Consider the following 20,219-nt stretch of genomic DNA (forward strand, 5'->3'; position numbering starts at 1 on the left):
CAGCTCTATCTTTTTATCTATCTATCCATCCATCCATCCTTGTGTCTGACTCTAAAGTAGAAATGGAACATATAACATATTTAATATTGTAAGTATAATACTCATCCAGTGCAAAAATAATATTTATCAAGTGAAAATTCAAGTATTTAATTAACACATTAATATAAAAAATCACTAAGTTTGCAACATTAATAAAAAGACATAAAACTCATTCTTCAGACATCAGTATTACAGACTTCCATCTTTAGGACATAACTATACTAATATTTTAACTTACTTCTTTTGAAGGATTCATTGGTAATGTAAAGATAGTTTTCCAATACGACCAGACAAACATTGCAAAAAGTAGATGATAAGCAATCAGGCACACAACTAAAATGAGAGAAACAAAATTATCACTTTAATATACAAATACATACTAAAACCATGGTATTCACAAAAGATGTGCTTGTTCTAAAATAACCAAATAATTTAATTATTTAATTACTTACTATCCCATGATTAGAACCCTCCCATCTGTAGACAAGCCCATCTATCGGCAAAATGGCTACGGGGACCTCTCCTAAGTTGTAAAAATAAGGCAGTTATGCCTGCAACTTTAAATCATAAACAAAGTGTTAAACGAATGTTAAAACATTCAGGCTGTAAGAACTTTTGCTTCACTAACAAAGAACAGCAAAAGCAGTTCCTGCTTGAGCTGTTTGCCTATTTTGCTCAGCTCGAGTCAAATCTGGTGGTCCTGTTTCAAGGACAGTAGTTTTAAACAGAGATCTTCTGAACAAAGAGAGATTTCCTCCAAGAAGAGTTCAAGTTTCTTACTGATCACATAGGACAACTGTTAACAAAAACATTCTGAATATTTTTTTAAGGTAGTGTACATAAACACACTTTGTATGGTATTTTAGTCTTGAAGTCCTATGCAAAGCTGAAATATTACTTTTGTATACAGTGATAATGATTAATTCTGGATAATACATTAATATATAACTTACTTGTGTAAGATACAGTTGAATAAAATATGCTAATTTAATTTAAAATATAGCATGTTTGGTATTTTTAAACCTTAACAGCCATTTTAGCTTTTTAAAAGAAGCTGATATTCCTATTATAGAACCATTAAAACATTCAGTTACCTCACAGGCACTTAAATCAGTGTGAGATGACTAGACCCAATGATATTTTTCATGAATTATATAGCTGACTCAGGCATGGGGTCAGACTCTGAGTTGAAACAGGAGATTGTTGACATTCCTGTATCTTGAAACCATAAGAACCTTGGCATAGTGACTGCCACTTCAGGGTCAAGTTCTCTGCCAAGCGTCTGAGAGAATTCAGTCTGGGGGCTGACAGAATGATATGCCTTTAACCCATCCTGACTCCAACATTCTCCAAGTATGACTTACTCCAACCAAATCTAAATGAATGCTATTCGTTTTTTCCAACTATTTTTAAAATTTTAGACTGAAGGCAGTGATATATCTTACCTTGTTCTCCAATATTTTCCATGGACACTATAGAAATAAATAGAGAAAAGAGACAGGCAATAGGTTACAAGAAGCTTATGGAAAACAGAGGGCCTGACAGAGAGAGAAGACGCTTGAGCAGGTTAATAATTTGGCTCCTTTTCAAACCAACATTCTTTAAATATTTGTTCAACGTTGTTTAGAGGAGGCAGGAGCCCTGTGGCAGAGAGGTGGGGAGGGAAGGCGGGTGGCCGCCCTCAACCAGGCCCCCGCTGGCGTTCCAGCCCTGGCTCTCATGCAGAAAGCTAACCCCGCCAAGCGTGGCCCTGGCGGGTCTTACTCCTATATCGATCTGTTTCTCGGGTTTCCTTCCAACTACAGAGTTCGGATAAAAGCTCTCCAGCTCCTCACATTGCCAGAGACACTGATTGCTCTTTATAAGTTGGCAACCACCGAGTTAGCTTTCCAGAAGGAAAAAAATGTGTCCACGGCATACACTTCTCTTGCCGTACTTCTGAAAGGATGAATTCTTATGCCCGATGGACTAACTGCTTCCTACTGTACAACAAGGGGCCCAGACCACGTGCCTGAGAAACTGCCATCCCCGAAGGGCTGCCGTAAATATCGCAAGGTGGCAGGTAGATTGAGGGCAGGGACCACAGAGCTCAAACAAGCTGGGACAAAAAGTCCCACTCGGGCAGTTTTCTTGCCTTCTGTATCGTCTCCTTGTTTTGCTTCCCATGTGGTCATCCTCCATTTGTACTAAAGTCTTTAGGAAGCTCTGGCCTATCTCAGTTGTAGCAAGGCAAGATTTGACTTTATTTATGTAGTTTTGTTCCTCCTTGGCTATTTAAAGGCATACAGGATTCTGGCCCTTTGTCCTGGAGTATAGTTTCATTGCCTTAAGAAGCACTGAAACCAGAGGGTAATGTTGTGAGAGATTTTTAAGATTACCTGATCCAACCAACCTCCTTCACAGGAGAGCTACCGTTTAGCCATTTCTAGAGTGAGCAGGAGACACAGTTTTGGAGAGCAGCCCACTCCCTCACTGGATTGCTCTTAAGAATGATTGTACGGGGGCTTCCCTGGTGGTGTAGTGGTTGAGAATCTGTCTGCCAATGCAGGGGACACGGGTTCGAGCCCTGGTCTGGGAAGATCCCACATGCCACGGAGCAGCTAAGCCCGTGAGCCACAACTACTGAGCCTGCGCGTCTGGAGCCTGTGCTCCGCAACAAGAGAGGCCGCGATAGTGAGAGGCCCGCGCACCGCGATGAAGAGTGGCCCCCACTCGCCGCAACTAGAGAAAGCCCTCGCACAGAAACGAAGACCCAACACAGCCAAAAATAAATTAATTAATAAATAAATTAATTAAAAAAAAAAAGAATGATTGTACGATCAGAGGGTGCCGAAATGAGCCTCTTGTGGCTTCTACCTATGGAATCTAGGCTTCCAATCTGTAGCAATAAACAGAAAATCTAAATGGCAGACCTTCATATGTTCTCTCTTAACCCAAAAAATAGATGATTTCCAGATTTCTCACCAACCTTGATGTGGCTCCTTTAAATATTTCCTGGTCTCTCAATCTCCTTTTACGTTTCTGATCCCCAGGATGGGACAGGCAGACACAGATGATCTCTGACTTACAAACGGCCTGTTCCACAAGTGCGCCTGTCGAGTCATATGCACTTTCTCACAATACGTGAAGAGGTTAATGTGAGGCCAGAGGAAGGACCAACCTGTCTTTTCTGTCTGACCTCCACCTCTCCCTTCACGCATTTCTCTCCAGGCTCTGACTTCCCTGTCTTCAAAGTGCTCCAAAATTGACTACAGTTCTTCCTTGGATCAACATTTCTGCTCCTTCAGCTAATCTAATGAAATGCAAAAGCACTTTTAATTCATTCGTGCATTTATATAGGAATGACCCTTAATGACCATTTCAGAGGTGCTGGTGTTTTAAAGAAAATGTATTTGCTAACCCATGACTCTAGCTGTCAGAACTGAAACAGTAAAACAAAATAACATTAAAAAAAAGAAAAAGTACAGTTAGTATGAGGTGAGAAGTTTTTTGCCCTGGACCATTATTATATTGACTGGATATGCATTCAAAGACATCTTTTAAAAAGCTATTTCGGCCCTTCACAGTTTGTTTTTCTCTTAATGTACTCCAAAATTCACAGATCTTCTTCTTTTTTTTTTTTTTTTTCATTTAAACAAGTTACTCATGGATGCATGCTTATGGTAAATAATTCTGATAACATTTATAGAGTTAAATGTGAAAGTCCAAAAAGGCTTCAATTACACTCCCCAAAATTGTGAGCCTATCCAATTTCCTATGAATGTAAAATGTCTTTAATTTTTGTCAACATTTTAGGCCAAAATAAAAAGTCATTGTTTTAGTATTCATTTCCCTGATTACTAGTGAACTTTAAAAAATTTTTATTAAAAAATAAAATGATTGGCTTTTCCTATCTCTTCTGATTAAATTACCACTTTCCCTATGGTCTACTTCTCTTTTACTTATTGAGAGCCTTTTATATAGTACTCCGGGAAGTAATCCCATATTTGTTACATATGTTCCACATAAAGTTGTGTATAACTAATTTCAAATGACTTAATAGGGGCTTCCTTGGCGGTCCAGTGGTTAAGACTCTGCACTTCCAACGCAGGGGGCGCAGGTTCGATCCCTGGTTGGGGAACTAAGATCTCACATGCCGCATGGCGCAGCAAAAAAAAGACAATAAATACTAGCAAAATCTTATGGTTTGTCCCTGATTAAACAGCAGTATCAAAACTTTCAAACTGACCTATTTCACTAACAGATATATGGACTATACTTGGTTTTGCTTTATGATCTTGAGGAAATTAATGTTCTTTCAACCATGTTTACCTGTTTAGTAGGTCAATGGTTCACCTTGTAATTTTCAATTTAGTGGAAGAGTTGCCAATTTCAACATTTCCTTTCTCGGACAAAACCACATAGAATACAATGTTATTTTCTATTTTGTTCATAAATGACTGTTTAAGAAAAGGTTATAATTTAGCCACGTATGTTTCCAATATATATGTATATAAAGATAATATATGGGAAATACAGACTCATTTTTGGAAAAAATAGATGGTAAGTCAAATAGACGGTAAGTCAAATAGACGGTAAGTCAAATGTAATTTGACCATTTACATCAACATGAGAATTAAACAGCAATACTGATCATATTTATGACAGATCTTCCAAAAATCTACTGGGTTTTAATGTGAATTTTGAGTTTTATTCAGTATTATTTAATTTTATTATTTCACAGAATTTCAGTTTGGTCTATTTAAAAATTATGCCGATACTTATTCTCCAACTACGCACATAAAGAAATTTCAAATCTTTTATAACCATCTTTAACATATTTTCTAAAAACAACTTTTGAGGTAATTTAATATAGTTATTTCTATTTTTATTAAAAGAAAATGGAGGCAGATGAGCTTTACTCCAAGTCACAATGAGTAGCACATTAGTTAATTCTATCTGAGAAATTCTTTTATTTTCAATTTTAAAGTTTTACACATGTGACAAAAATATTATGACTTGAGCTCTGCTGGATCTTATTAAAAGTAGTTCCTTATTGAAGCACAATAACTGGCATAGAGCATCTGCCCCATAAATGTTTACTGAATAAAAAAGACAAAAAGGGTTTCCCTGGTGGCGCAGTGGTTAAGAATCCGCCTGCCAGTGGAAGGGACGCGGGTTTGAGCCCTGGTCCAGGAAGATCCCACATGCTGCAGAGCAACTAAGCCTGTGTGCCACAACTACTGAGCCTGCGCTCCAGAGCCCGCGAGCCACAACTACTGAAGCCCGCGCGCCTAGAGCCCGTGCTCCGCAACAAGAGAAGCCACCACAATGAGAAGCCTGTGCACCGCAACGAACAGTAGCCCCTGCTCTCTGCAACTAGAGAAAAGTCCACGCGTAGCAAAGAAGACCCAGTGCAGCCAAAACTAAATAAAACAAATAAATTTATTAAAAAGAAAAGACAAACAGAAGAAAACACCATTAATTTGAATCATAAAAGTGGAATCCCAAAGCACACCTATGTTAATTCTTTCTTCTGTTGACTTGAAAATTTCAAGAACAAAGTTATTTCTTCTACCTGTCATCTTAGCACACTGTAGAAACTCAACTAGTAATCTGCAAAACCAAGAGTAATCTTATCTGTGCCGCCTGCTAGCATACATCCCCAGAAGTGAAGACAATACCTCATTACACAAAGGAGACAGAGACGACCAAGTGGTTCATGATCCTCTAAAAATTAAAAGCTTGAAGAAGACACTGGCTTCAACTTGGCTTCAAGCAACTTTGAAAGAAGATAGAAAGGTTTTATACGTTTATAGGGTTTTTCCCTCCTAATTTTGGCTCTTCCTTAGTATTTTACTTTTTAATAGTTCAGTTTGTCAAAGTGAAGAAGAATCTTACTAAGCACAACCAAACTAAAGAGCAAAGGCTCTGGATAAAGACTGGCAAAGCTCCATCCTATCTCTGCCACTTGCTGGTTTACACAGTGATTCTACATATTCCATCACGAAGTGAGGGTAGTAATAACAACAGCAATATCATTAGAGCTGTTGTGGAATTAAAAGAGGTAATACACGTAATGTACCTAACATAGTACCTGGCACACAGTAAGCTCCCCAAATAGACAAACAATCATAATACAGGATATTTAATTTTGCAAACACTAACTGTAATAGATAACATATAGGAAAGGGGACTACGAATGAAGAAAAATTACAGAGACAAGTAGCATTTGTACAGACCTTTGAAAGACATCAATGCAAAATTCTGACTAAAAATAGACTTTACAAAGTGAAAAATAAAAGGTGAAAAATAACTCAGATCTCCATACCTTGCCTTTGTATATAGATGTGTCATTCCAGAAACGTGATAAATAAAAATGGTGGTACTGATCCTTACACAGGGTAACGATGAGACATAAAAACTTCATTCCTGATGCGGCAGTCAGCCCGTGTGAGAACTTCACTTAAAAGTGAGAAGATCTATTTTGGATGAGACACAATCTGTCCAACTTAATGAATAAGAACAATGACTTTTTTTTTTTCAAGGCCTAAATCTTATATTCATTCCAAAAAAATTAGATGCAATTTACTCCTGGGAATAAGAGCACTGCTGTTATTACACTAAAATATTTACCCTTCATACATCTGGTGACCATCTCAATACATACGATAGTAACACCAGGGGGTCACGATTTTCATTTTCATTTTAAAAACTTAACTGCCTAATTTTATCTTGGATTAGCCTAATTTCTTTCCAGTTCCAGAGACAACAATGATAATATGCTGCTTTAGAGATCTCTAACTTTCAATCTACCTGCAGGACTTAAAACTCCTCCCAGATTAAGTGCAGTACAACTAGGCAACAAGAACTCTGCCTTGTTGAAAGATCCTAAAGAACAGAAGTACTTTCTTGGCACTGGTGGTCTATTGGAAGAGAGAAAGTGGGCATGATAAATTATTACCAGTGTTTGCAAGAATGTTCCTTTTGCCAAGAGCAAAATGAAGGCCTTTAAGAATTACATCTTGGGGCTTCCCTGGTGGCACAGTGGTTGAGAGTCTGCCTGCCAATTCAGGGGACACAGGTTCGATCCCTGGTCTGGGAAGATCCCACATGCCACGGAGCAACTAGGCCCGTGAGCCACAACTACTGAGCCTGCGCGTCTGGAGCCTGTGCTCCGCAACAAGAGAGGCCGCGACAGTGAGAGACCCGCGCACCGCGATGAAGAGTGGCCCCCGCTCGCCGCAACTAGAGAAAGCCCTCACACAGAAACGAAGACCCAACACAGCCAAAACTAACTAACTAACTAACTAACTAACTAATAAATAAATAAATAAATTTATTAAAAAAAAAAAAAGAATTACATCTTGGAATCTGGAAGTGTCAATATAACTGCAAGGCTGGTAGGTCGGGTGGCCAGTTGTGTTTTCTGGCTACCCTTTCTGCTAACCCTCCTCCTCCCTCATTAATCATTCCTCTAAGAAACAGAGTGGGGCATTAGAGAAAAGGCTGATTGGTCAGCCATCAGTTTAGCGTTGATGCATGATACTTTTGTTGTAGTACTCATCTTTAAGAAACTCTTGTGTAAAAATAAAACAGGTAAAACCAAAGTTGAAGAGTCAGACTGTCAGCCAAAGTAGTAACCCCTAATATACAAAAGGATGAAAAACTGCTTCTTATTCCAAACCTGACTTGAGTAAACATCCTTAAAAATGCATACAAAAAAAATTAAAGGCATACCTCACTTATCTCTTCCGCATGAATTATCAAGCAGTCATTTAATCCAGGGGTCAGTAAACTACAGTCCTCAATCCAAATATAGCCAGCCATCTGCTTCTGTAAATAAAGTTTTTCGGAACAGAGACATGCATTCATTTACATGGCTATTTCTGTGCTACAATGGAGAGTTGGGTAGTTGTGACAGGAAGAGTATGGCCTGCAGAGCCTAGAATATTTACTATCTGGCCTTCTATAGAGAATGCTTTTCAACCCCTGTATAAATATAGTTCTCCAGAGAAACAGAACCAATAGGGTGTGTGGGTGTGTGGGTGTGGGGGTGTGGGTGTGGGTGTGTGTGTGTAGAGAGAGAGAGAGGGAGGCCGGAGGAGGCAGGAGGGAGGAGGGAAGGAGAGAGAGAGAGAAGAGAGTAGAGAATGAATGAATATGAATTTTAAGGGTTGGCTCACAGGGTTATGGGAGCTGGCAAGTCCAAAATCTACAGAGCAGTCTGGCAAGCTGGAGAGCCAGGGAAGGGTTAATGTTGCAGTCTTGGGTCTGAAGGCAGACTAGAGGCAGAGATGCTTCCTCTTCAGGAGACCTCAGTCTTTGCTCTTAAGGCCTTCAACTGATTGGATGAGGCCCACCTACATTATGAAAGGTAACCTGCTTTACTCACAGTCTACTGATTTAAATGTTAACCACATCTAAAAAATGCCTTCACAGCAACAGCTAGACTGGTGTTTAACCAGACAACTGGCCACCACAGCCTAGCCTAGTTGACACATAAAATTAATCATCACACCCTGCATCTAGAATCTAATTTTATTCTAAAAATAGTTTACTAAGAAGACATGTGTTGATCTTTTGTGTAAGTTCTGAAGCCAAGTGTATTATTTACTGTAAATTAATAAATTGGAATTATAGCTAGCAAAGTAACTACATAAACTAACTTTATGTATCTGCTAGAGGGAAAACAATAATAAAATCCTTTGTCATACTCTAAAAACTTGACTGCAAATAATCCTATTCAAATTAACTTTATATATACACCCATATGATTCCCTAAGGACGCTATCCAACCCTATTTTCTAAAGAGCTCTAAAAATATTAGAGCCAATTTAGTCTAGATTGATTTAAATTCAATCTTGATTAAAAGCAAAGGTTCGGGGGTTTTGTGCGCTCTCGGACTGAAAGGGTGACGGCGCCGCTAGGATGAAGCTCATGAGATTTTTGATGAAATTGAGTCACGAAACTGTAACCATTGAATTAAAGAATGGAACACAGGTCCATGGAACAATCACAGGTGTAGATGTCAGCATGAATACACATCTTAAAGCTGTGAAAATGACCCTGAAGAACAGAGAACCTGTACAGCTGGAAACACTGAGTATTCGAGGAAATAACATTCCATATTTTATTCTGCCAGACAGCTTACCTCTGGATACACTTCTCGTGGATGTTGAACCGAAGGTGAAGTCTAAGAAAAGGGAAGCTGTTGCAGGAAGAGGCCGAGGCCGAGGAAGAGGAAGAGGACGTGGCTGAGGCAGAGGAAGAGGGGGTCCTAGGCGATAATATCTCTCAAGACTACTATTTCGAAGTAGTTTTGTTTGTTTATGGCAGACGAAGAAGACGTAGCAGAGGAAGACTACGTGGCTAAGTTAGAAGATGGTGGAGTCCTAAGCAAATTGTGTCTCTCAAGGTTATGGTTTTAAAGTGATCGATGCCCTGGCTGCTTTTTGTACAGGCTTTGTTTGTTTGTGGCAGTTTTTAATAAACATAAATGTACGACAAAAAAAAAATTAAAAAAAATTAAAAAAAAAAAAAAAAAGCAAAGGTTCGGCGCAAAGATCTTTCCAGTCCTATATTTTACCAACTGATTTTTTAAAATTTTGCTTTGGTGATTATACAATTGAGAGTTTGCTGTCAAAAATGTTATCTACTGATAAGTAGCAGCCTACCCCTGTAAGTCAGTAGCTTGAATCTAGTTCAACTTTCAGTCCTAAGTACATCCTAAGTACATCCCAAATCCAAAACTTCAGATACTAAAACAAGCCTTCATAGTAGGTAAAAAAAAAAAAAAAAAAGTACTTTCCCCCTTAAATTAGCAAAGAACAGTTACATAATTTTTTCCAGAACAATCTGTCTTTGGGGTATTTTCATCACAAATGTATACGGCTGTGATTTTTTTATTTCTTTTCTTAATCTGAATTTTCTTTTTCTTGCCTTCAAATTCAAACTCTGTTTTGGAAGAATAATTTACTTTTATTGCATGAACACAGTACCTTCTCTGTATAAATCCACTAGGGCAGTCTGACACAGATATATCTTAGCCCCATATATTCAGTCTGATAATGAAGAACACCAAAAGTAAAGAATTGGTTCTAATGAGTGAATCTGAAGGATAACTTTATAGCCAAGCTCTTATTTTTTTCTGCTTATCTTTAACTCATCTATTGAAAAACAGTCACTGACTCTACCATAGTTACACCACTGAGGATAAAATGGTAAATGAGACTCCATCCCCCTGCTCAAAAAGCCTAGAGTTCATGGGGCCATTTTACTTAGAAGTTGAAACTAACGGAAAAAACAAGGACATTAAATCAGTAAAACATTTTCAATTAAGAAACAGAAGCCCCTCAGATTCAGAAAATTAAGATGAAAATAGGAAGAGTGCTACAAATATACTTTAATATCTCCTGTCCTAACATCTCTCCTTTGACCTCAAGTCTCCAGCTGCCACCCCATTTTTCTGGCCCTTTCACAGGAAAACTTATTTTAACAATCATCCAAACGCACTGCCTCTACCCCCTAATTTCTTTTTTTTTAATTAATTAATTTATTTGTTTATTTATTTATTTATTTTTGGCTGTGTTGGGTCTTCGTTGCTGGGCACGGGCTTTCTCTAGTTGCGGCGAGCGGGGGCTACTCTTCGTTGTGGTGCGCGGGCTTCTCATGGAGGTGGCTTCTCTTGTTGTGGAGCGCAGGCTCAGTAGTTGTGGCACGTGGGCTTCAGTAGTTGTGGCTCGCGGGCTCTAGAGCAGGCTCAGTAGTTGTGGCGCACGGGCTTAGTTGCTCTGCGGCATGTGCGATCTTCCCGGACCAGGGCTTGAACCTGTGTCCCCTGCATTGGCAGGCGGATTCTTAACCACTGCACCACCAGGGAAGCCCATACCCCCTAATTTCTTGTTACTTCCTCGACCACCACCAAGTGGTTCTGCACCCCCAACATTCCACTGCTATCAGTCCTGTCAAGGTCACCAATACCCTCCCTAATTCTTGGTACTCAAGTTACTCTAACAGAATTAATTACTCTCTTTTTGAAATGCTTTGTTGAACTGACAGTGAATTCTTTGGTGAAACCGGCCAGTGAAAACCCTTTGAAGCAGAATCCTTTGTCCTTTCAGCTACCTTCCAAGAAGCACTAGTTCACTTTTAATGTTTTAGAGATCAAATTGGGTCAGTAGGAGAAATACATCAAATCATTCCCATGAATACTGGTGACACTGCTGCTAGACCATTTTAATAAGAGAAGCCACCTCAGTGAGAAGCCCGCGCACCCCAACGAAGAGTAGCCCCCCGTTTGCTGCAACTAGAGAAAGCCCGCGTGCAGCAACGAAGACCCAATGCAGCCAAGAATAAATAAATGAAATAAATAATTTTTTTAAATAAATAAATAAACTTGGGGCAACAGAATCTACAAATAGAATCGGTGGGTTTGTAGCAACTGTTTTGTCAAGGACAGGAAAGCAGTTTCAGAATAGAAACAAAGAATAAGGGTAAGGCTTCACATCACCTGGACCCAAAAACCCTTGGTTTCCCATGCAGGTTCTCACGGTTACATAAAAGCCAGACCTCACAGTGCCAACCACAAACACGGGGCAGGCAGTCTACATTCCTTGTCAGATCCCCATATGGTTCCTTAAACACTCATTCTGCAATAAGAAAACCATGGTTTCTTTTAAAATGTCAACTGATGTCATCTCACTAAAAACCCTTCTGTGGCTTTGCACTGAATTTACACTGAAGTCCAATCTCCTTACTCAGGCCTCAGTGCGCCAACATGCTCTGGCTCCTACCCACCTCTCCAAGATCACTTCTCATCGCTCATCCTCTTGCCCACTAAGCTGCAAACGGGCTGACCTTCCAGAACACACTAAACTTTAGTGTCTCTACCTTCTTCACCTGCTGCCTCTCCTGGCTCACTCCTGATCATCCTTCAGCTTGCAAGTTGCAGGTCAGTTTCTCATAGAGGTTCTCCTGCCCAGTACCCAGCTACAATCCTTACCACCACACACTGTTTCTTTCTTAGCACTTAGCACAGCCTGTAATTGTTTTTATTTGTTTCTTTTCCATGTCCTTCACTGAGGTTTGCATCCTGGCTCTGTCCAGTTTGATGTTTTATCTCCGCCTAATTACATATTCTCTCCTCAGTCTTATCTCAATATTTATCTCATTGAGTTGTTTTGAGAATAAACCAGGTAACGTAAGTAAAAACACCTCGAATAGAAGCTGGCATATATGAGGAGCTCAATAAATGTTAGATGAATATGGAGCATAAATAAATCACGAAACAGTGAAACCTTAAGAGTAGGAGTTCCCCAAGGTTTAGTGTCAACAGTTTTATAAACAACCTGGAGAAAGAAGCACACCATGCATTTTTAGCTTGCTGGAGGGCTACGGTTTTCTGGACAGTGAAATGCCAAGTTGATGGAAATAAATTGCTGGAAGAACTTTTGAGTGTGAATAAGCAGAAAAATGCAGGTGAATTACCATGTGGGCAAATTAACATAATGAGAAAACACTAAACCAGTGAATTTTAAAACTACATTTTCTTTCCCTACTCCTTGAAGAACTCTTTTCCTCTCAACTCCATCCCCACCCCACCAAGGCCTGTCCAGGTTCTGATAGGGTCTGGCATGCATTAGCATCTCAATGTGAGGAGTGGAGGAAATTGTGTAATTTGGGGAGAAGTAGGATTTCCCAGGTGGTCTGATGCATCCCCCCTGCCTCTACCCCAGGATTTATGTCTAACAAACTATACTGATCTAAACTAGATGTTTTGTGTGCTAGAAATTAGCAAACAACCATGGAAAAATGGCCAAGGAGAACTTCTCCTGAAGAATGGCACAATGCAACAACAAAGAAAAAAAAAATGAACGGCAGTAAACCAGTCAATATAAACCAAGACACAGGAAGAACGGGAACCTTAAGAACAGGTTATGATGTCCATTGACGGAGGAATGGATAACGAAGATGTGGTACATATATACAATGGAATATTATGCAGCCATAAAAAAGAATGAAATAATGCCATTTGCAGCAGTATGGATGGACCTAGAGATTATCACACTAAGTGAAGTCAGACAGAGAAAGACAAGTATCATATGATATTGCTCATGTGTGGAATCTAAAAACACGATACAAATGAACTTATTTACAAAACAGAGTCACAGATGTAGAAAACAAATTTATGGTTACCAGGGGGGAAAGTGGAGGGAGGGATAAATTGGGAGATTGGGATTGACATATACACACTATTATATATAAAATAGATAACTGATAAGGACCTACTGTATAGCACAGGGAACTCTAGTCAATATTCTATAATGGCCTGTATGGGAGAAGAATCTAAAAAAAGAATGGATATATGTATATGTATAACTGATTCACTTGGCTGTACACCTGAAACTAACACAACACTGTAAATCAACTATACTTTAATAAAAATTAAAAGAAGGGCTTCCCTGGTGGCGCAGTGGTTGAGAATCTGCCTGCCAATGCAGGGGACACGGGTTCGAGCCCTGGTCTGGGAAGATCCCACATGCCACAGAGCAACTGGGCCCGTGAGCCACAATTACTGAGCCTGCGCGTCTGGAGCCTGTGCTCCGCAACAAGAGAGGCCGCGACGGTGCGAGGCCCGCGCACCACGATGAAGAGTGGTCCCCACTTGCCGCAACTAGAGAAAGCCCTCGCACAGAAACGAAGACTCAACACAGTCATAAATAAATAAATAAATAAAAGAACGTGAATTTCTTTAAAAAAAAAAAAAAAAGGTGTCTATCAGATTCTCTGTCCATTTAAAAAAAAAAAAAATTAAAAGAAAAAAAGAACAGGTTATGATCCAAAAGGTTATGCAAGTCATATGTTATCTGGGTGGTCAGGCCTCCATATCAGCCATCAAAAGCCTTTCTAATGCTTAATGTACCTGAAACAACATTACAAAATTGTGAATTAACAATATTACAAAAATTAGCTACTCTGTGTCAGGGGAGCCTTTTTGAGTTTGGAACATCCAAACTCACCTCCCTTCCACCAGGGTAGACAAGAGGCTGCCCTCATTCTCTTCCCCTACCTTCTGGGCTATGGGAGCAGACGTTCCTCCCACCCCAAGTCTTCAGTGATGACTCCTGTATTAGTCGGTCTGGGAAAGTACCACAGACTTCGCGGCTTCTTTGTCAGACAGCTATTTCCTCACAGTTCTGGAGGATACAAGTCTGAGATCAAGGTGTCGGCAGGACTGGTTTCTTCTGAAGCCTCTCTCTTTGGCTTGTGGATGACCATCTTCTCCCTGTATCTTCACATAGTTTTCTCTCTGTATATCTTTAGAACCAAATTTCCTCTTCTTACAAGCACAACAGTCGTACTGGATTAGGGTCCACCCTAATGACCTCATTTTAACTTAATTACCTCTTTAAAGGCCTTATCTCCAAATTCGGAACTCCTGCAGGTTAAGACTTCAACCTATGAACTTGGGGGAAGACACAATTCAGCCCGAAACACTCTCTGAAATAAGCCTGCAGCTCGAGCAGGGTGAAGGCTGGGTCGGGGTGACAGGGCATCACTGGGCTGGTGGGGGGAGGTCAGATGACAAGGGGCAAGAATAAACTAAAGGAAGGGAGCGTTTTGTTAAATGTTTACTCCATGCCAGGAATTGTGCTAATTCTTTTCAAATGTTTATCTCATTTAAACCTTACAACAATCTGTAAGGAAGGTATTATTATCATAATTCTAAAAGTTGGGAAAACAGTCTCCCAAAAATAAAATAACTTTCCTAATGTCATTCAGTCATAACCTGTGGTGCTAGGATCTACATATTAGGTCTGTCTGACTCCAAAACTCTTTCAAGGATTCCACCTGCCCTCCCAGGATGTGTGACATCTGGCGCCCCCGACTGCATATCCCTTCCAGGCTTCTTTGTCCTGGGCAGCTGTTCCTTGCCTGGTTGCTCCCACACAGTGCCCCCTCTGTGTTTAACACCTGGGCCGCTACCTGCTACTTGTGATGAGGAATGCTCTGGAGATCAAGGTTTAAGACGTCCTCTTTCTGTCACCCCTCCTCCACCAACCAACTTAAACACAACCTGGAAGCAGGTCATTTTACAAACTTTGGGCACAAAAAAAATTCAAATATTTGGTTATATTTCCGTGCTGAGAGCTTGGCTTTCCTGAGTTCTCAATTCAAGAGTTGGGGAAGGAAGAGAGCTCCGGGTTCCAAGGATAAGAGTGAGATGGTGATGCAGGGAAGAGGATTAGGAGAGGACACTGGGACTTCCTGACCCGCCTTCTCAGGAGCAGAGGGAAAGATCATTCTTGAGGTCAGTACAGCCCAGGTACACTCCCTTACGGGAAGATCCCTCACTTGTAGAAACTGGCAATGAAGAGTGATGGAACATACATCTGTCCCGGAAAGGGAATTTGTAATCCCTACCGTTATCAAAATTTTCCAAGTTAGAAGTTCTCTCTCTCTCTCTCCCCATTTCTTTAGCAATTTGACCAAATCATTGTTCTCAATACCTAAGAAGCTCTACTCTGCAGAAACATTTGGTGTAAACTCTGACTTTCCCAACTGAAGGCTGGGAACACACCGAATGTTTGTACTTAATCATTAGGGATGTGTGGGTCTTCTGATTTATCAGTTTTGAAAGGGGAATGAAGATTTTTGTCTCACGATTATGGCCCTGAAAAAACTCACTGCCACTTTCGTCTCGGCAAAGAGAAAGACAATTCCTGACTCACCGAGTGTACTAAGCAGTACTGTTAAACAAGGGAATCTGATCTCAGGGCTGGTCCCTGGCTTACTGTCCTCACTTCAAAGCTTACTCAATGGAATCCTATGATCCCTCTGTCTCAGTTAAAGTAGAGGAGATTCCCAGTGCCAGCAAGTTGTACAGATTTCAAGGCAGGTGAGTTTATTTACCCTGTTAAGACAGAATTGTACGGGTCCCCCCTCTTCCACACATGGCTACAGCTCAATTCAAGTTCCAACAATGCCTGGGTCTTTTCAACTCCAGTCCCCTTCCTTTCCAATTCCCCATGCCCTTCTTTGGGTTGGCCCTGAGAGGCATGACCGACTCCTCTGAATCAGGCAGGTTGGTGTGAACAATACACCTTCAGCAAAGTTCTACCCGGTTCCCAAATAATGGTTGTCTACTATTGGGGGAAGGTCAAGCAGAGACTTCAAATCCTGAAAACATCCCCTTCATTAGTCAGAACCCAAATTTTAGAACTGGAAGGGCCTTAATGATTATTTTGCTCAGTGTAACTACTCATCTTTCTTATATATGTATGTATTTATGTATTCGTAGTAAGCAAAAATCCCACTTGTATTTTGGTTATTTCAGCATTTAAAAATACACATATAAGATCAGATGGAAAGAATTTTTGTAGTGTATTTTTTAATGTCATTAGATCAATCCCTTATTACCTGGTGTACTCAGAATTATCAAAGAGGACAATACTGAGAGAATTTTTTTTTCACTACCAAACATTAGCTTTCTGATTTATTAAGTAGAAAAATCAGTGCTTCTTGTGTGCTTCTCCATGGAAACAGATAACCTTCTAAAACTATCTCCCGGGGTTAGCAGCTACATGTTGAGTACCAAACGACCAGGGCACTTATAACAGAGCACATATAACATATTTAAAAATTAAACCAATATTTCTAGGCTCACGTAAATTATCTGACACTTCTATAGTACTCCAGAGAAAGAAACGAACGGGACAAAGCTATTTAATTCCAGCCTTTGTGTTTATGATGTTCATCAGAATAGAATTTACAGTGGCACACTTGAAGGGATGAATTAAAAGATTTAAAACAACATTAGCACCAGCAATAATTACTGCAGTAGAGCACTGAGTCGCAATATCTATTAAAACATGCAAAGGTATTAAACTATTCACTGACTCACCCTTCTGTACTGGGTATTGAAGGGTGAGTCAGTATTTTCTTTTATAACAGTATTTTCTTCACTGTCATATATTCATGAAGTAAACTTCTCACACACACAATCTTTCTTTGATCTCAGCTTGAATTACAGTATGCCTTGTTCCTCTTACTTGCAGCAAATCATACCCTTACTCTATACTGCATTTACCAACAGCACTAGCACAGCCCGCCAGCCAGTAATTGCCGTGATAGTACCTATATTCAGTTGCAGCAAAAGCAAATTTGACATAGCTGTAAACTGGCAGGTCACAGATGAAAGACGGGCCCTACTACTGCTTAAGGCACAGTATAAGAGCACAATAGTATACAAGTACCACCTAATTATAAGTAGACGTATTCATTAATGTAAACAGGAAGTTCTACGCAATTGTGTACAGAACTAAGACAGTCATCAATGCTTGGACTGAGTCTCTTTCTCTGCTCAATGTGTGAGCTGAATCTCATGTTTCCTACTTGTTTCTCTCCACCAATTAATGTACTGATTTTTGTTTTCTGTTCCTGAAACCACTGTCACTTACTCTAGATCTGCAGGCAAAACAAATACCCTGATATTCATTCATGAATCGTGTTCACTCCCTGTGCTGTGTATAAGGACCTAGCTCATGATTAACACCGTGGGATACTGACGCATCCACAGACACAGGTATGTTTCCTCGACTTCTCCCCACCAGCTCATGCCACCAGCTCATGTTTACCCAGTATATGTACCATTTAAACTCATAACATGTTGCTCTTTAAAAAGATAAAATTTCTACCAGTTATCATTAGTGCTCTGGTTACCCAAAAATTGTTGCTGAATTTTAGACTACGTACAGTAGGCCAGCAGCCCTCAACATTTCTGCCTTGGCCGTACCTGATGGCCGGTGTTCTCATGAGGGACACAGTCCCTAGGAATGAAGAAAGCTACTGCATGGGCAAAATGGAGTTACTCACAATTCCCTGACCACCAGCTTTCCTCCTGCACTGTGAAAGGGCAAGGTAGTTAAAAACTACTCCGGTGACATTGATATGGACCTCACAGACACTTCCAGAGACCTTCAAGTTTAGATATGTTTACAAGGGTATATACAGGCTTCTCTGGAATCACACTTCCATCAAAATCACCTGCTCCAAGAAAACAGCATGGCAGGCCTCAAAAATTAAACACAAAATTACCATATAATCCAACAATTCCACTTCTGGGTATATACCCAAAGAACTGAAATCAGAGACTTGAACACGTATTTGCAGACGAATGTTCACAGCAGCATTATACACAATAGCCAAAAGGTGGAAACAACCAAAATGTTCACCAACAAATGAACAGATAAACAAAATGTGGTGCATAATACAATGGAATATTATAGACCATTAGGAATGAAATTCTGACACATGCTACAACATGGATAAACCTTAAAGACATATGCTTAAGTGAAATAAACAGACACAAAAAGACAAATACATGGTTCCACATATATGAGGTACCTAGAATAGTCAAAGTCATAGAAACAGAAAGTAGAATGGTGGGTGCCAGGGGCTGGGGGAAAAGGAGAATGGGGAATTACTGCTTAATGGATGCAGAGTGTCATTTTGGGAAGATTAAAAATTGCTGGAGATGGATGGTGGTGATGGTTGCACAGCAATGGGAATGTACTTAATGCCACTGAACTGCACACTTAAAATGCAGTCAAAATGGTAAATGGGTACAATGGCAAAATTTTATGTTACGTATATTTTATCACAATAAAAACATTTAAAAATCACCTGCTCCAGAGACTATTCCCAAACCACAAATTAAACTAATATTCACCTGTAGCTAAAGTTTTCTTTCTCATCTCTGGTTATTTCTACAATGAAGGATTTTTGTTGTTTGATCTTTTCAAGAAAGTAAGCTCAGAAGTGGTAAGTAAAGAAAAACAAAGCTTTGTTGAGATGCAGATGTCTAGCTAGGCATTTCCACCGAAGTGGTTCATTCATGAGTCTTCCCAGATTCTCAGTGTCTGAGATTCAGAAGAACACCTAGGCAAAATTACAAATTCCACACTTCCTTGGCCTTTTTCAGTGAATGAATGCAAAATCCAAAGACTTCAAGGGTCTTGGGTATTTTTGGATATTAACTGCATACATGTATCCATCTCAGATTGACAGCTTCAAATTAAAGTTAAATTATGTACAGCATACTCTAAGAAGACTGGGGCAAGGAAGGGGGAGTTGAATATTTTAGAAAGTCTTTCTTTCTTTTAATCTAAAATGGGTAAAAATTTTAGCATTATAAGGGGAGATTTTAGTTAGCTGAAAACTTTTAAAATGGAATATAGCAGCTCTGGGCAATGCTGGCTAAGTTTGAGTGCTTCCTGCAAATGCATTTCACTCATTTTTTTAGTGATTATTTTATATTTATATATTAGGGCAAATATTTTGCATATTCTAAATTGTTCTTAATCTTTTAACTTTTCAAATGGGTTATAAAATTAATGTTGTCATCTAAATCCTTATTATAAATGATTACATTTCAATATTAAGAAAAAAAAGAGGCATTTGATTATTATATTTGTGTATTAGTTCACTAGGGCTGCCATAACAAAGTACCACAGACTGAGTGCCTTAAACAACAGAAATTTATCTTCTCACAATTCTGGAGGCCAGAAATCTAAGATCAAGATTTAGCAGGTTTGGTTTCTTCTGAGGCCTCTTTCCCTGGCTGACTTCTCCTTGTGTCTTCACATGGTCTTCCCTCTATATGTGTGTGTCCAAATTTCCTCCAATCATATGGTATTATGACTCAGTCTAATGACCTAATTTTAATTTAATTACCTCTTTAAAGGCTCTATCTCCAAATACAGTCATGTTCTGAGGTCCTAGGGGTTAGGACTTCAACATATGAAATGGGGGGCGGGGGAAGGGTACAACTTGGCCCATAATAATTTGAAACCATAAAAATATTACAAACTCATTTACGAACATCTGAGTGATCAAATAATAAAAAGTTAAGCAGGTAATTCTCTCATAAAGGATTCACGTTCTTTGAAGCTTGAAATGTCTACTACGATCACAAAAGGCTCAATTAAACAAGTTCAGTGGGCATCCATTCCTTTAAGAGAAGTATGTCTTGAATGCTACTCTGTGTCAGGCATCAAGGCTACAACTGTAACCAGACAGGGTTACTGCTCTCACGAAATCTTCTACAGGTAATCTTCAGATAATAAGAAAGCTAAGCTTATCTAATAGAACAAGGTCTTTTTAATTTGGATTGAAGGAATCCAGATATCGCAGCGACT

The 20,219-nt window shown here is 39.6% G+C and overlaps 1 protein-coding gene and 1 pseudogene across 3 annotated transcripts in view; one reads left to right on the forward strand and one right to left on the reverse strand.

The window, feature by feature from the left end:
* Positions 1-20,219, reverse strand: part of ZDHHC2 (zinc finger DHHC-type palmitoyltransferase 2) — a 67,349-nt gene that overhangs the window by 36,772 nt on the left and 10,358 nt on the right. For all 3 annotated transcript variants that reach the window (XM_068532105.1, XM_068532104.1, XM_068532103.1), the window contains exons 2-3: positions 1,485-1,511; positions 278-372 (exon numbers count right to left, since the gene is read on the reverse strand). In XM_068532105.1, coding sequence (XP_068388206.1) covers positions 278-372; positions 1,485-1,511 — 122 coding nt within the window. The remainder of the gene's footprint in view (positions 1-277; positions 373-1,484; positions 1,512-20,219) is intronic.
* On the forward strand, positions 8,912-9,504 carry LOC137755957 (small nuclear ribonucleoprotein Sm D1 pseudogene; annotated as a pseudogene).

This window comes from Eschrichtius robustus, chromosome 21, assembly GCF_028021215.1.
Source record: "Eschrichtius robustus isolate mEscRob2 chromosome 21, mEscRob2.pri, whole genome shotgun sequence".
Classification (NCBI taxonomy): domain Eukaryota; kingdom Metazoa; phylum Chordata; class Mammalia; order Artiodactyla; family Eschrichtiidae; genus Eschrichtius; species Eschrichtius robustus.